Here is a 16187-nt window from a genome sequence, read left to right as displayed (position 1 = left end):
CTCCTCTCATAAATTACTGGAACTCACTGTGGCTCAGAGGTAAACCAATTTGGCTGTGGAATTTATCATTGTTTTCTCCCATCCCGGAATGCTGTGTGGACTACCCAGACCCTCCTCCGCAGCGCTGTGGAGGAAGGTCTGGCAATGCAAGACTAATTTCCTCCCTACTAACCAGATAGCTTAATGGACCTTTTTCCCAGCAGACATTTGGACTTGTCATAGTAGGAAAAGCACAGCTGAAATTGATAACCTTAACGATGGCTCAATTCCATCAAGTGTCCCAGTGAGCTATTTCAGTGAGTCAGCATGCACAATGCCAGGACCTCTCCTAAGTGGAATGCAGCCATCATTAATGGTTTGGTATACACCTGTGCTTTTCCTACTATGACATGTCAACATGTCTGCCGTGAAAAAGGTCTATTGGTGGAATTACAACTTCATTGTCTTCATTGTGTTAATTAGTGAATAAATGTATGTGTCACAACCACTGCAAAATGACTCAGAATTTGATCCATTCGGTCCGATAACATTTCAAAAGTCTAGAAGAGCCGCACGATTAAATCCCCATTTGAAGTTAGCTGAGCGCTAAACCGGAAGTAGCCGGCTCAGTCGGCGGAGGTCTCTAGTGCACCTGCTTTATCGGCCGCAGAGAGAGGAAGCAGCACCGATCATCTAGGTCATTTTATACGCAGTTGAACTTTTTTGGCTTCATTCCCCACTGATCGGGGCTCCGCTTCGAACACTGTATCCAGTTCTCTTTATAGATCCTTGATTTCACTCAGTGTAAATATATCATACAGCTTCAAGATGATAGAGAATACAGGCAGACAGCGTGGAATAACATGTTTTACCTTAAAGCTACTTAAGGAGAAATAAAATGGGAAAACAAGATGTTAAGTGTAGATGTCCCGATTCCGATCACAAGTATCGTATCAGAGCCGATATGGGAATTTTTTTAACTGATCGGGAAACAGCAGTCACCCCGATCGCCTTAAGCTTGATTTATACTTCTGCGTAAAATCTATGCCGTTGCTACGTACGTAGGTACGTGGAGACTCCGCGTACCTACGCCGGACCCTACGCCGGACCCTACGCAGTAGCCTGACGTGCACTTCTCAAAAAATTTAACTACATGTCGCGCCGCCGTACATCTCGGCCATGGCTTGGTAGCGTTGCAGTTCCCCCGACTCATTTCCTGGTTCTCCTTCTCCATAAACAACATGAAATCAAGGAGAGGGTTAACTTTTCCTGCTCCAGAGTTCTGACCGTGGTCAGAAAGCTCAGGGGAGACTCTTTGTTTCTCTCACTATGACTCTAGAGTCGCTACTCACTCCGAAGCTAATCCCTGTCACTCTCTCACTCGCTCTACCACACACTCCCCACACACACACATATGCCGGCAGTGGAGCCTCCGCAAAACCATAAATCAAGCTTTACTCCGATCATTAAGTCAGCTGAGCACAATTTGCGGCAGGGCATCAACTCGCAAGTAACTTGGAGTTACTCATTAACGTGGCTAAAAGGTCAGCAGTGTGGAAGTATTTTAAAGATGCTCTAAGCGATGTAACGTGTTTTTTTTGTCACATACAGCAAACATCTCCTCACTATCCGCTAGCTGCCTGTCCCCTGAACACACTGTAAAAAAAAAAATGCGGCCTCTGTAGACAGCCCAGACTCCACAAACGGCAACAAAAACAAACTGGCCAACCTGCACCACCAAACATAACAAAGAGTGTTCCAGCCAATAACTGACAAGAAGGATTTGGGGGTGGGGGTTGGGGGGAAGCACGGAAGGGAGGGGGAGGGGACGGGATGAGGAGGAGGGAGGGGCGAGCTAGCCTCGTTTTGTTTGACAATACTTCGAACTTCGAAAGTGCCGTCACTCAACATCGCTTAGAGCACCTTTAAACTAGAAAGTCAAAACAGTCCAACATCCACTTGCAATATCTGCAATGCCATCATTAAAAACCAGCGTGCAGCTTTATTATCTAGGCAAATACAAGTATCGGATTGGGACTCGGTATCGGCAGATATTCATTATTAAAAAAATTGGATCAGGGGCCAAAAAAGCTGATCGGGACATCCCTAGTTAAGGGGTTAATGATCAGTTATTATTATTATTCTTTCCATCTCTCCAAGATGATACAGAATATATACTGGCAGACATTGTGGAATAACATGTTTACCTTAAAGCTACTTTAAGGTAAAAAGGGAAATAAAAGTTAAAAACTAGGTGTTAAGTGGATAATCAATCGTATGCCATTTCTCTCTCTGCTGGTTGGTAGCAGTGTGTAGTGGAGCTTCTACTGGCTGCCCTCTGGCTGAATATAGGCTTACAAGCACACCAATATACACACATATTCACGTGCACACACATGCACACAGCAATATAGAGTAAGCACATACATACAGCAACACATGCCCTCACCATCCCCCTCTCTCACATACACATGTATAAACCCACATGCTGACTGTAGGGAACAAGAACTAAGCAGGGGAGATGTGGTGGGTGAAGGTGGGAGAGGAGGAGGAGCAAAAAGGATCCAGGCAAGAAAACAAGACATATATTGTAAGATTTATACTGCTGGAATGTGGCAAAATACCTGAAGAAAATGGATTGGTTGCCTGTGGGGTAAAATTCTGTTTCATCCATTTCCAGCTCACCACCTCTCTGTTAATGTCAAAATATGTGTTTTATTTGTCCGTCAATAATGTCATGATGTTCAAGCAATATTGTTATTCTGTTAGGGTGTCTTTTAGAAACACTACTAATTACAGTATGATCAATCTCTGATTCCCAAAATACTCTCTGACCAGAATAATAGAAATCCCTGTATAAAGGTGGTTCTAATATTTTGTCCACCCTCAATTAGACATTTTACATTGTTGTGTTTCTAATAGAGCCCGACCGATATATATCGTCGGGCCGATATTATCGGCCGATATTAGGCATTTTCCAAACTATCGGTATCGGCATTTATAATGGCCGATAAATGAATATTTAAAAAATAAAATAAAAACGGACGAAACACCCTTCAACCATGTCCTGAGTGTTGGCGTTGCATAGTTTGTCCACCAGAGGGGGCTCTACAACGCCCCTGTTGGAAACACTATGATTTTTTTTTGTTATTGTGTTTTTGTTCAAAGGACTTTAAGTTTCATATCTTAAGTTTGTATTTTTATTAGGGCTGTCAATCGATTAAAAAATGTAATCTAATTAATTACAGACTGTGATTAATTAATCGAAATTAATCGCATACATAATTAACGGTGCCTGAACCGATACTTTTTAATAAAGTAAAAAAAGAAAAGAAAAAAAAAAGGGTACTAAACAACAGTCGGTGACATTAAAGAACGGCTTGTTTATTGCTAAGGCCATATGGTCAAAATTAAATGATTTAATAATAATGTATAACAATAACTTATTTCACTAGTAAATTGCTGTTGAACGACGAAAACAACCACCAGATGGGAAAAGGACATTTACAATAACTTCAAATGCACCACAAGGCTGTAGTTTACCAGTTTCATTGAACGCACCGTCTGTGTTGTTTCTCCGATGGCAGCTGCAGATTACCGGTGTTGAGTCCTCTACAGTAAAACACAGTCAAACTTTACACCATTCAGCATTAGCTGTCAGCATTTTAACCGCGTTTAATCCAGCTACTAGCTAGCGGTAGGCTAACGTTAGCTGCTGTCGAGTATAGTGTTAACTAGCTAGCGGTAGGCTAACGTTAGCTGCTGTCGAGTATAGTGTTAACTAGCTAGCGGTAGGCTAACGTTAGCTGCTGTCGAGTATAGTGTTAACTAGCGTCACGTCTGTTTCAGAGCATCAGAGAGAAGTTCAGACATATCAGTGTCACCAGATTTCGGTAGCCAGGGTTGGCAGGAAGAAGATTTTTACAAGTAAATGTTCTAATTAATGATCCAGGCAGAACATTCTCGTCTCCCTCCTTCATTTTACAGTACAATGGTGGCTAGAACGGCTCCGGGTCAAACATCAATATGGAATAGATTAATCTGCGTTATTTTTTCTCAGATTAATTAATCGAAATGAACGCGTTATTTTGACAGTCCTAATTTTAATACATTTTATTTATCAGAACTTTAATATATTTTGATGTTCCTCTGTTCTGTTGTGACAATAAAACAAACAAGTTTATTTTTAAACTGCATTATCATATTATTTTAGTGAGGACTCATACATAACTACAAATAACTAATGTTAGGGAAATCTGTCTATGTTTTGTTACGCGTTTCTGGATTATTATCACCAAATATTTGTATCGATATCGGCCTTAAAATCCTGAACGGTCGGGCTCTACATCTAATATTTTGTGAAGAAAGCACTGTTCCGTCTGTAGGGTACCGTAAGGTCTGAAATATCAGCCTTAGTTAGAGGCTTATATTAGAGACAGAGCTTTTTTGCTCCATGTTTATCTGTTGTCTTGATAAGTAAAACCATTCTTTCATGTCACCCTTCTCTACAGGTGACAGCTAAGGGTTTTGCTCCGCTGCTCCAGTTTGCCTACACAGCCAAGCTGATTTTAAGCTCGGAAAACATCCACGAGGTCATCCTGTGCGCCGACTTCCTGGGCGTTCACAATTTGGAGGACTCTTGCTTTCGGTTCCTTAAAGCGCAGCTACAGAACGACAGCCAACATGCCAGTAACGGCAAGGTGGAATATGACGAAGACATCACTGCAGAGGATGCGATATCCTCAGATGATTCTGCAGAGATGAGGCAGCAGACCAATCACGTAGCAAGCGCTGCGTCTCTTCCCGCTGACCTCTCTCAATGTCCTAAATACAGGAAGTATCATTACCAGGTCCCTCATAACAAGCACAATGGAGAAACCCATCATGGCAGTGGGGATGCCATTTCGGCCAACCATACCTCAGTCAGCCCTGCGCACTCACAGCTCAGAGACAGCAGCGCCGCTCCACAAACTCTTCTCACGCCCTCCAGGATCAAAGAGGAACCATTTGTGTACGAGGAAGAAGGCGATGAAAGGAGCGGTTGCAACCCAGAGTTGTGTACCGAGGAGGTACTGGAGATGGAGCTAGAGGTAGAAGGTGTCCCAGTTGCCGCTGAGCACTCTCCGAGCCGGGGATCGCCCTCTTCGTGCCTGCGCTCTTACCTCCAGAGGGGCGGCTTAAATCTCAGCAGCGTGCCCAGCACCACCATCCAGCAGCTACTCACCAACAGACTGTCTCTCAACCACTACAGGGAACTGGTCAAAGACAGGCAGAGGGATAAGAGGGAATCTCTGGGTCGAGGGGACTTCAAGACAGATGTCATACCAACAGCGCTGGCTGGCATTGGCAAGAACATGGAAAGGCCGGTGTCCAAAGCGTCCTCCTCCAAACATGAGGGAGATCTAGACAGAGCCAGTGTCATTTTCTCTTCAGCGGCTGGCGAGCAACAAATGTTGGCACATTCTTACATGGATGATAAGTTCAGAGAAGAGGTCTCGACCCTGATGCAGGTAGGAGCGTCTTCTGGTAGGTCGTGCCTTGCCACCAGCTGCCCCGTTCCCATCAAGACATCGGCCCACTCCCCTCCCCCTTCTGAGCCCCGAACCCAGACTTCCAGCTCTCGTTCCTCGTTCTCATACCCAGAGGACGCAGGCAGCGGTAGCTCACCTTTCAACCTTCCGCAGTTTGACTTCTCCTCATCCCCGCACTCAGGCTCCACCTCTGGACTTCCTCACTGCCTGGCCGGGGTAATGGAGCAGAGGAACCCGCACAGCGGAGATGTAGTCTTCTCTCAGGGTTGCGGCAGTATCAAAAGCGAACAGGGATTTGGTGCCAGTGGTGGAAACTCCAGCGACGAATCAGGCTCTTTCTCAGAGGGAGACAGTGAAAGTGGCGTCTCCAGAGTTTCTGGCCCTGAGGTTAGTATAGTCCTTTATTTTTATTTTTTAAAGCAACACTATGTAACTTTTAGCTGCAGCTGTAGTTCCAATGAGACAACCTGTAGGGGGACCGAAGCGGGAAAAGTTACATAGTGTTGCTTTAATGATCAACTTTTGGTTGAGTTCGTCACAAGAATCGTACACGAGGTACAATAGACAGGAAGGACCAACAGCATTCTGGCTATAACTGGTACAGTTTGGACTAGATCTTTTTTAGATTTTGATGTGTTTGTATGGTGTGACATACAATTTATGCATCAATGTACAATGTTTAAACTGATGTGCTGGGTTTTCTGATGACATAAATATGTTGGTCCAAATATTGTCCCAATTAAGTTCAAGGCCCTGCCCCTGGTAAAGGCCAAATGATGCTTCGTGAATCATTTTTTTGAGCCCACTAGATGGTGCTCTTGGTTTTAAGAAAAAGATCTCAAGGAATGGCAATTCAGTTGGGGTGTGCATCTATCCCTTATAAGACCGATACGTATCTAGATACATGGGCTACGATGCGGTTTAGGGACAATATATTTTAATATGGAACGATTCATCGCGATTTCATTCAATGTTGAATCGATTTTGAGCAATTCACTGAGATACGATAGATACAGTTAATATTCGTTTAATGTAAACACATTCACTTTCCGTTATAAATGTTGAGTTTCCTTCGCGCACATACAGTATATAAACATAAGCCCATATTTTTCAACAGCATTGCACACACAGCAGCAGCTTCGTTGAACTGACAGCAAAGCTTCAGTCAACCGATTCGTAACGTTAGAATCGGGCCATTGGGCCATTCTTGGTCCATTTAGATCGATCCAGGGGTCCATGTAACCATGTAGTCCTATCTGTGATAATACAACCGGATACCAATAAAGAAAATAGTTCACAGAACTTCATGAAGCTTCATTTCGCCGTCACTACTTGTCCTTCAAGATCACGATTCTAGGACTCAGTCACCCCCAGAGTTTTGGCAGTTTTGGAGATTAAGTCATTATAAATGGTGGACACCAATCCTGCAGAGGATGTTCGAGTGTTAAAGTGCTCAGTTGGTGAGAGGGTAAAACCTATAAATGTCAAGGTTTTCAATTCACCAGTATAGTATGTATTAAGTATCGACCGCCTCTAAGCAATAACTGGCCTCTTGCCTCTTTTTGACCTAAACTTTAAGAGCACACTGCTGAGCTGTGCTATAGCACGTATCAGTGATTTTTTTCAAGCATGCTCTCAGTGTGATTTACAGCTGGGACTATTCTTAGACAGTCTATTTCTCAGGAGAAATTACACAAACACTTCCAACACTAACTCCTTGCAGTTTAAAGAGCTGTATGGTTGCCATGGTGATGCCTAAGCACATGCAATATCTGATGACATGTGAGATTAGTTTCATACTGGAGCTCTCTCTCTCTCTCACAAACACACGCACGCACGCACACACACACATACATGCACGCACGCACACACACACATACATGCACGCACACACACACACGATATTATCTATTAGATTTGAGTGGTTGTTGCCTCTGGTCTGTAGATGAGTCAGTGACGTATATGTATCATACGGTGCTCAGCTAATCTGAATAGACATACTGAAACAGTAACTTGAAGATATTACAGGGGTCACAGCTACAGACCCTATTTATTTCACTTGCTGTTCTAACTATAAATGTGTGTAAAGAATATTTTAATTTGAAGCGGAAACAAGAAGTGTTGAGTTTGTATCAACAGCATAATGCAGTAAAAAAAAACAGGGCAAACAGGAGCAGATCAGGAAAGAAGGAAGCTTCATACTGTACTAAAATATGAGCAAATATACTTATCAAACAGAGTGAATAAGAAATAAATGCATGTCTCTAATATAAGCCTGCTGCATATAGATTTATTTTAAATAGCTTGTTATTCAACTGTTGTGTAACAAAAAAGTGGTCCAAGACAGTAAATTCATTTAGATGATTTTTAAGAGATCGATAGAGAGTTTGTGCAACAAATAGGCGATGGAAACAGGTAGGTAGGTGTGTGTGTGTGTGTGTGTGTGTGTGTGTGTGTGTGTGTGTGTGTGTGTGTATGCGCCTATGTGCGTGCGTGCGTGTGCATACCTACATCGTATATCACTCCTGTATATGTATGTGTGTCTGGGGCCTGTCCCACTTCTTTGCCCTGACCCAGTTGTCTCAGCGAGAGAGAAGACACACACACACACACACACACACACACACACACACACACACACACACACACACACACCCCCTCGGGTGCCCTGTAGGCAGGTGAAAGGTGTCCTGGCCACATTCCCTCCACCATCTGCTGCTCCTGACCCCAGATCTCTCCAATCAGGCCACCAAGACCCTCTCCACCCCACTTTGCATTTTGTCATTTTGCTTTTTTTCCTACTTATTTAAGTATAAAGAAAGTCATTCTTCAATATTTTCTTAATCAAGTATTCTACTGATTATTTAACAATTACCTCAATATTCAGATAAAAAAAAACCTATTTAAATACAAACTACAGAGACCAGGCACAGATGTTGATGTTGCAATCACATGCCACATCAACATCTGTTGCATGTAACATTCAGCTTGTGCGTTGGTGTCTGATGCTGAAGGCCCTGACGAAGCATCGGTATTTGACGAGTTGGGGAACGGTCTGCGAGAGCCGTGTGGAGACAATCCCAAACTCTATTCTGAGTATTTAGAGTACACATAACATAAAGATAATAATATTATACTAACAAAACTAAATGTAAACTATAAATGCATGTGGTAATATTGCCTGTTCTCATGAACCATTCGTTCAAAAAGCTACGAACTGTTAAGCACTCTAAGTCGTAAGCATTCCACTTTTTTGCTGCTCCCTACATTGACGGCCGTTATAAGAACAAGAAGGGAAGAGGTTCGGGGTGGATGGGTGGGCGTTAACATACAGGACTTTCAAGCCAGAGAGCAGAGTTCCCTTCCCGGGTAAAACTGAAGCCTTTCACACAGGAAGTGTGTTTCAATCTAAACAACAATCTTTTTCCTAATCTTAACTGGTCGTTTTGGTGCCTAATCTTAACTTTCGTCGAGGAAAAATGCTCATATTTTCTAAACAAAATGTAACTGTAATGTCCGCCGAAACGACCAGCAGCTCGCAGTGCTTTGTACCCGACTCAAAGTCACCTATTTTCGGGTAACTGAACCACCAACTACCGCTGATACAACGGAGGTCTGTAGCCCGGGTCGTGAAGCTTTGTAGCAGCTTAAACAACTAGGAACTGCCGCTCGGCGTCACACATGAAAATCACATTACTCAATACTTCTAGAATTGCAATAAATGAAAATCTCAATACAAATCGTATCGACAACCATGTATCGTGAAAGAACAGAATTGGGACAAAAGCATATCGTCCCAGCCCTAATTATTATTAATAGTAATTGTTATTCATTTCATTTAAGGACATTGGAAATGTGACGTTTGTTTTTTAAAGACCATCAAGCGAGAAATGGAAAGCAGAACGAGAGAGAGAGAGAGAGAGAGAGAGAGAGAGAGAGAGAGAGAGAGAGAGAGAGAGAGAGAGAGAGAGAGAGAGAGAGAGAGAGAGAGAGAGGATTTATGAGCATCCAAGACTCACTTTGTCATTCCAACCTTATTATGTGACTGCCGAGACTCATGGAGCTATATATAGATGTCTGTATAGTAAAGGACAGACGACACCTACACACACAGAGACACACACACACAGAGACACACACACACACACACACACACACACACACACAGAGACACACACACAGTGTTGTCAGGGCATATGATGTATGCTGGCAGCATGGGCTGCTGCATCTGCATTGTATCATGGAGCGAATGTAGAGAAGAAGTGCTCAACAGAGTATTCACTCGTCAACACTTTAATGGGTAAAATGAGCAGGGTTGGGCATCGTTTTGATATTAACAATTCTGATTCCAATTCCGTTTCTTCCTTTCGATTCTGATTCTTATCGATTCTCGATTCTTTGAGGGGTGGAGTTAAAACGGGTCACATGCTTGTTTCACGGCTTTTATAACACAAAATAAAGCCAGACAACACAACACAACAAGCGCCTGGAAGTACGGCAACAAATTTGGAACCGATGATCAGATTTGAAACCAAATTCTATAAACGATTCCAAAGGATACCTAGTCTGGCTATCACCAGACCAAGCTCAATCTTTTAAGATTGAACATTAGTCTGGGGAGTCTGCTCTGGATTTTCTACTGCACAAGAGGCGTGATCAACGGGCATAGCATAGCAACGATCCGGGTGACGTACTTTCTAACAGGTTGCTGCACATCAGTGGCCGCCATGTTGAATGTAAACAAAAAGCTGCTTGCCGTCGCTTCCCTATCGTCATCGTGTTAAACCCGCCAATAGCGCGCCAGGTGGATGAGCCAGTTTGTGATTGGTCCCTGCAGATTTGTAACAGAAGCAGGATATATAAACATACAGGTTTCCAGCCTGCAGCTGCAGGGAGAAATCAAATCGCCGGCAGATCAGGCTGGGTTTACCCAGTCTAAAACAAAACAAAAAACAATTCCATTGGAATTGTAATTTTTGAAACTAATTCCATTGGAACCGGTTGTCGATGCCCAATCTGAAAAACGAGCAATATTTAAAAAGTAAGAATTAAGCTCCACATGGCCACAGCTGCAGCAACAAACCAGTGAAGGACTGAGAGAATATTTACACCTAAAAGGGCAGATCAATAGAGGGATGGATGAAAGCACTGATGAGACCGAACTGTGAAGAAAGAGAGAATAAATAAAAAGCTTAAAACTTAAAACTACTACACTACTCATACCATTTCGTTTTTCTGTCATTCGCTCTGGTTAAATCATTAGTTTTAAGCTTAACAGAATGCAGACAAATGACTGAAAAAATATTTCTTTTATTTATATAAACTATGCAAAACAACAGATGTGTCCTCTTTTTAAAAATGTAATTGAATTTGTATTTTATCTTAAATAACAAAAAATACATTAAAAATTCACAAACAATCAAAACAACTAAGTAAATAGAATAAACAGGAAACAGGCGCAAACGGCTGGAGAAATCTAGCCCAAAGTGTTAATGTTGCTTGCTCAGGTTAGCTCACCCTATAGTCACCTGTGCAGGTGGTAGGGTCCAATCAGGGGAGGCTGAGTTAAAAAGGGCTTCAGGAGAAGCTTGCTGTGAGGTTGCCGTTTTGTTTGTTTGTTGCTATTGTGCCTCAGTTTAATATTTTTGTTTGTATTTTGGTTTAATTATGTTTTGGTCTCGTTTTGTTAATAAATACACAAATTGTGCACTTTAAAAGCCTCCTCTCCGGTCTTCAGTCGTGACAGATATACACATTGGAAATGAGAGAAACACGTTTTCCACCATGTCTTAATTACAAATTTGAAACTGGTGTGCTGTTAACTGATCTGCCTATATACTATAGCCTAGATTTTACGATATTTTATGTCTGCTCTGTCTTAAAATAACATGGGAGAGTAAGAGTGATTCTTAGCTTTAGGAAATGGGATTACTTGCTTTTATAGTTAAGTTTGAAAGTAGGAGCAGATTTCATGAATTCTCAGCACTTTGAGAAGCTTGATAAATGCAGGCCATGTTCTCTTTGTGTCAGAGCGGCTGGGACCAACAAACAGCATCATACTGCCATCTAGTGGATTTTACTCCTTATTGACCTCCATCGAACTTAATTTGATTTGATTTTTTTTATTTATCTCGAACAAACAGTATGTTGTAAAAGAAAAAAAGGAAAAATCACAAAGATAAAAACACAAAACTAAACAAATCAGCTTTTACCAAAGAACAAAAAAAAAAAGGATACGTTTGTAAAGGTGCCGGCGCAAGCATAATGCTTATTTCAGTCAGGAACACTCTCGTCATAGATTTAACCATTTATTGCAACAAATGGAAATCCAGTGATACTTGGCGATGAAGGCTCTGTTCTGATGATGCTCCCTGGATCAGCCAAGCAGCATGCTAAGATGACACAGGGAGCACGCTGCTGAGCCCCCCCTGTTATCACATAACTGAACTTAAAGAATACAATGAAGCCTATTTTGCAGCAGAATGACTCCTCTCTTTGCTGATTTCTATTTATTATTATACATTATATATTATTATATATTTATATTGCATGCCCCATGGCCCTCTAACCCTAACCCTAAGTCCCCTCTTGACTTATTTCTAATGCCCCCTTACTGCTTTTTAATCTGTTGTTGACTTTATTCCTTCTCTCCTAACTTCCTATTTCAATACATTGGCTTTGGTTTTATCATGTCAGTTGTTTTGTATTATTGCTTTTTAGTTCAGTTCAGTTCAAACATTTTATTAATCCCAATGGGCAAATCATTTGCAGCTTCCCAGTCCATAAAGTCAGTTTCAAAGAACACTCACCAAACAATGTTTAAAAATGCCGGAGGAAACTGAAAAGATATGGGACAGGTTACAGTAACTAAAAGCAATACATAAGAAACAATTCATAAATGCAACAACAAGTCCTATAGTCTCTGTGATAGCCAGCATTTAAGATGAGCATTATTTGTGCTGGGCAGCCTTATAGCAGAAGGAATAAAACTTGGAAAAGTGATTAGTTCTCCTCGGAGGCACATTATAACGCCGACCCAAAGGCATCACAGAGAACTCTTTCTTTAATGTTTATCTGTATCGAGGGAGATCTTAACCTAAATCTGTCTCGACGGGAAACACTTTGGGTCAACTTCTGTTGTTTTAAATGTGCTATATAAATAAAGATGACTTTATGTCATGGCTTCATCAGTTGTCATCACATGAAGTAAGGATGAGTATAAAAGTGATTCATTTTGATTGAAAAAAATAATAGTCTACGTACGTCGACGACGATTCATTTACGGGATTGCTCCTACGCCGCCGGAAGATCCGCCGGATGTTCCTCATTATCGGCCGGATGTCCGTCAGCTTTCTTTGTGTTGGCGTTCTAAACTCTGGTGGATTTCTGAGGACTATGGTTAACTGCTCCTCAGATCTCTGCAGGGTAAATCCAGACAGCTAGCTAGACTATCTGTCCAATCTGAGTTTTCTGTTGCACGACTAAAACTACTTTTGAACGTACACGTGTTCCACCAAAACAAGTTCCTTCCCGAGGCTATTTTGCAGCAGCACCGTGGCTCCGTACGGCGCTTAGCGCCGCCCAAGACAATTGCGATTGGTTTAAAGAAATGCCAATGAACCAGAGCACGTTTTTCTCCCATCCCTGAATGCTGTGGGGACTAGCCAGACTCTCCTCTACAGCGTTGTGGATGTAGATCTCGCAATGCGAGACTACAGAAATAATAATCCTATACAATTAATTCATACCCTGTGATCCTTTTAGGTAAAGCTGCCCTTCCCCGTGGACCAGATCACCAACCTGCCACGCAATGACTTCCAGATCCTCATCAAGATGCACAAGCTGACCTCCGAGCAGCTGGAGTTCATCCACGACATCCGACGCCGCAGCAAAAACCGCATCGCCGCCCAGCGCTGTCGCAAGAGGAAGCTGGACTGCATCCAGAACCTGGAAGGAGAGATCCGCAAACTGGTACGATCATATAACACACAAACAGACAGACAGACAGACAGACAGACAGACACACACACACGCCATTCCAATCAAACACAACAGCAACCTACTGTCAACAGCTATAAAACACTACTTTGGTTGTTGAATGGTTAAGAAAGTGATTTTAGGTGATGTAGCACACCCTCCGGTGGCCACATGGGCAAACTGTAGCTCCTATTTTCACATAAAAATATGATCCAGGAAGTCCAGGTTGAGAAACAGTGGAAATAATGTTCTCTTTTGTTGCGTCGATCGCGGGGTAAACGGTAGAAATACTCTGGAATGTGTGCTTGCATGTATTTGACATGCAACATGTCAACTTTTTTTGCCGGACGACCCTGATTCAACACAGCTTCATGCTGATGTGAACACGACCTGACATAGATTGTATTTGCCTTTGAACAAACGACTGATGCTGTTGTTGTTATAGTGCGGTAGAGCTGGGTACCAAATTCTAAACTTTTTAGGCACCGACCGAATTGCCTCTAAAGTATCGAGTATCGAAAACTGCCTCATCATTCAATACCAAATGTGAATCCCTAAGCATGATTCTTCCAATGAGATATAATTAATAAATGCTGGTGATTGTCTGTTTAACGTAACACGTCGTAGAGACATGTAGGAAAAACGACATTTCTCACGTAGTAGTCTTGCATTGCTAGACCTACGTGTGTCGGACTAGTCCACACAGCATTCTGGGATGGGAGAAAACACGTGCTCTGGTTTATTGGCATTTCTTTAAACCAAATGCCAATAAACCAATAAACCTGGGCGGCGCTAAGCGCCAGACGGAGCCTCGGTGCCTCTGCAAAACAGCCTCGGGAAGAATCTTGTTTTGGTGGAACACGTGTACGTTCAAAAGTAGTTTTAGTCGTGCAACAGAAAACTCAGATTGGACAGATAGTCTAGCTAGCTGTCTGGATTTACCCTGCAGAGATCTGAGGAGCAGTTAACCATAGTCCTCAGAAATCCACCGCAGTTTAGAATTCAAATGTATAGAAAGCGGAAGGTGACGGACATCCGGCCGAAAAGAGGGATATCCGGCAGAATTTCCAGCGGCACCTGAACAACCCCGGAAATGAAACGCTGTCGATATAGAATAAATAAAAAATAAATAAAAAGATTCGTGCCGTAATGTTGTAATTTCCTTTTTGTTTAATTGGACCGGTATCAAAGCCACGGTATTGGTATCGGTTAGACTGGGTAAACCCAGCCCGATCTGCCGGCGATTTGATTTCTCCCTGCAGCTGCAGGCTGGAAACCTGTACGTTTATATATCCTGCTTCCGTTACAAATCTGCAGGGACCAATCACAAACTGGCTTATCCACCTGGCGCGCTATTGGCGGGTTTAACACGATGACGATAGGGAAGCAACAGCAAGCAGCTTTTTGTTTACATTCAACATGGCGGCTACTGAAGCGCAGCAACCTGTTAGAAAGTACGTCACCCGGATCGTTGGTCTGATTGGTTGAAGGACTATCCAATTGCGTATTCATTTGAACTATGCCCGTTGATCACGCCTCTTGTGCAGTAGAAAATACAGAGCAGACTCCCCAGAAGTTTGAGCTTGGTCTGGTGATAGCCAGACTAGGTATCGGTACTGGTATCGAGAAGTTTTGAACGATACCCAGCCCTATGGTGGGGACAGTCTCTGTATAACTGACAAAGTGCTCACTGAGCGTCCTGTATGGCTGTCATTCTGACCTCACCCTGCTCTGTCTTATGAACTCAGGTGTGCGAGAAGGACAAGCTGCTGAGCGAGCGCAACCAGCTGAAGGTTTGCATGTCGGAGCTGTGGCAGAACCTCTCGTTTCTCTCCCAGCAAGTGTGCAGGGAGGTGCAGGGCGCCCAGCACCCCGCCGTCTCCGCCAGCATCGACCTCACATCCAACCCGCCATCGCCTTCTTCTGACGAGGGCTCGTCCCAGCCCCGGTCGCCTGCGTCGCAGCAGAGCGACACTGCTTGTCCGTCTGATCAGGGTCCGAGTCGGGGGGCGCAGGAGGACAGGCAGCCCGGGGTGGAGGTGTCCCGTCTGGGGCTGGAGAACCCAGAGTGTCCACTGCTGCTGGGATCCACTGAGGAAGTATGTAGCCCCACTGTAACTGTGGATTTCTGTCAGGAAATGACTGAGAAATGTACAACAGAGGAACAGAAGAGACAGAACTGTACTTAAAGTCTGGTGGCAAAACAGTTTGGTCCGTGACACACTCATACTTCTCTACACCTTGCTATTTGAAGTTTTTTCTTTTCTTATTTTGTAATGGATGACACAAGCGTTGTCTGATCAGCAATACTGTTCAACAGGTATTTTTTTGGACTGGTGATGAAACAAAAGCACTGGCAGCTTTCTCTCTCTCTCTCTCTCTCTCTCTCTCTCTCTCTCTCTGTCTCATCCTGACTCTTCTTCCTGTCAGCTTCCCTCCCTCTCTCGTGCATCATGGGAGGTTAAACTCAGGAATTTCTCAGAATGTTTTCAGTAATGTCCCTGTTAACATGTACAATGCACTTTACTTTACAGTCCTGTCAAATCTTGATCGCTACGTCAGCACACGCACTTGATTCGTAGTAAATGTTATTAATAATTGAATTGATAATATCAGTAATGTGAATTCCTCACCTCTGTCTAAGAAAGTAAAACAAAAGTATAAATGTTATTATTCAATTCCACACCATCAGCCAGATAC

General features: G+C 42.9%; 1 protein-coding gene across 1 annotated transcript in view; it reads left to right on the top strand.

Moving 5' to 3' along the window:
- The window catches only part of bach2a (BTB and CNC homology 1, basic leucine zipper transcription factor 2a), a 51638-nt gene extending 35451 nt beyond the window's left edge, over positions 1-16187 (top strand). Inside the window, exons 3-5 of the mRNA XM_031321452.2 lie at positions 4491-5897; positions 13275-13481; positions 15236-16187. Of these exons, the coding sequence (XP_031177312.1) occupies positions 4491-5897; positions 13275-13481; positions 15236-15676 (2055 nt within the window). The 3' untranslated portion in view covers positions 15677-16187. The remainder of the gene's footprint in view (positions 1-4490; positions 5898-13274; positions 13482-15235) is intronic.

The sequence above is a fragment of the Sander lucioperca genome, chromosome 18, assembly GCF_008315115.2.
Source record: "Sander lucioperca isolate FBNREF2018 chromosome 18, SLUC_FBN_1.2, whole genome shotgun sequence".
NCBI lineage: Eukaryota > Metazoa > Chordata > Actinopteri > Perciformes > Percidae > Sander > Sander lucioperca.
This window is presented reverse-complemented; position numbering and strand designations above follow the sequence as displayed.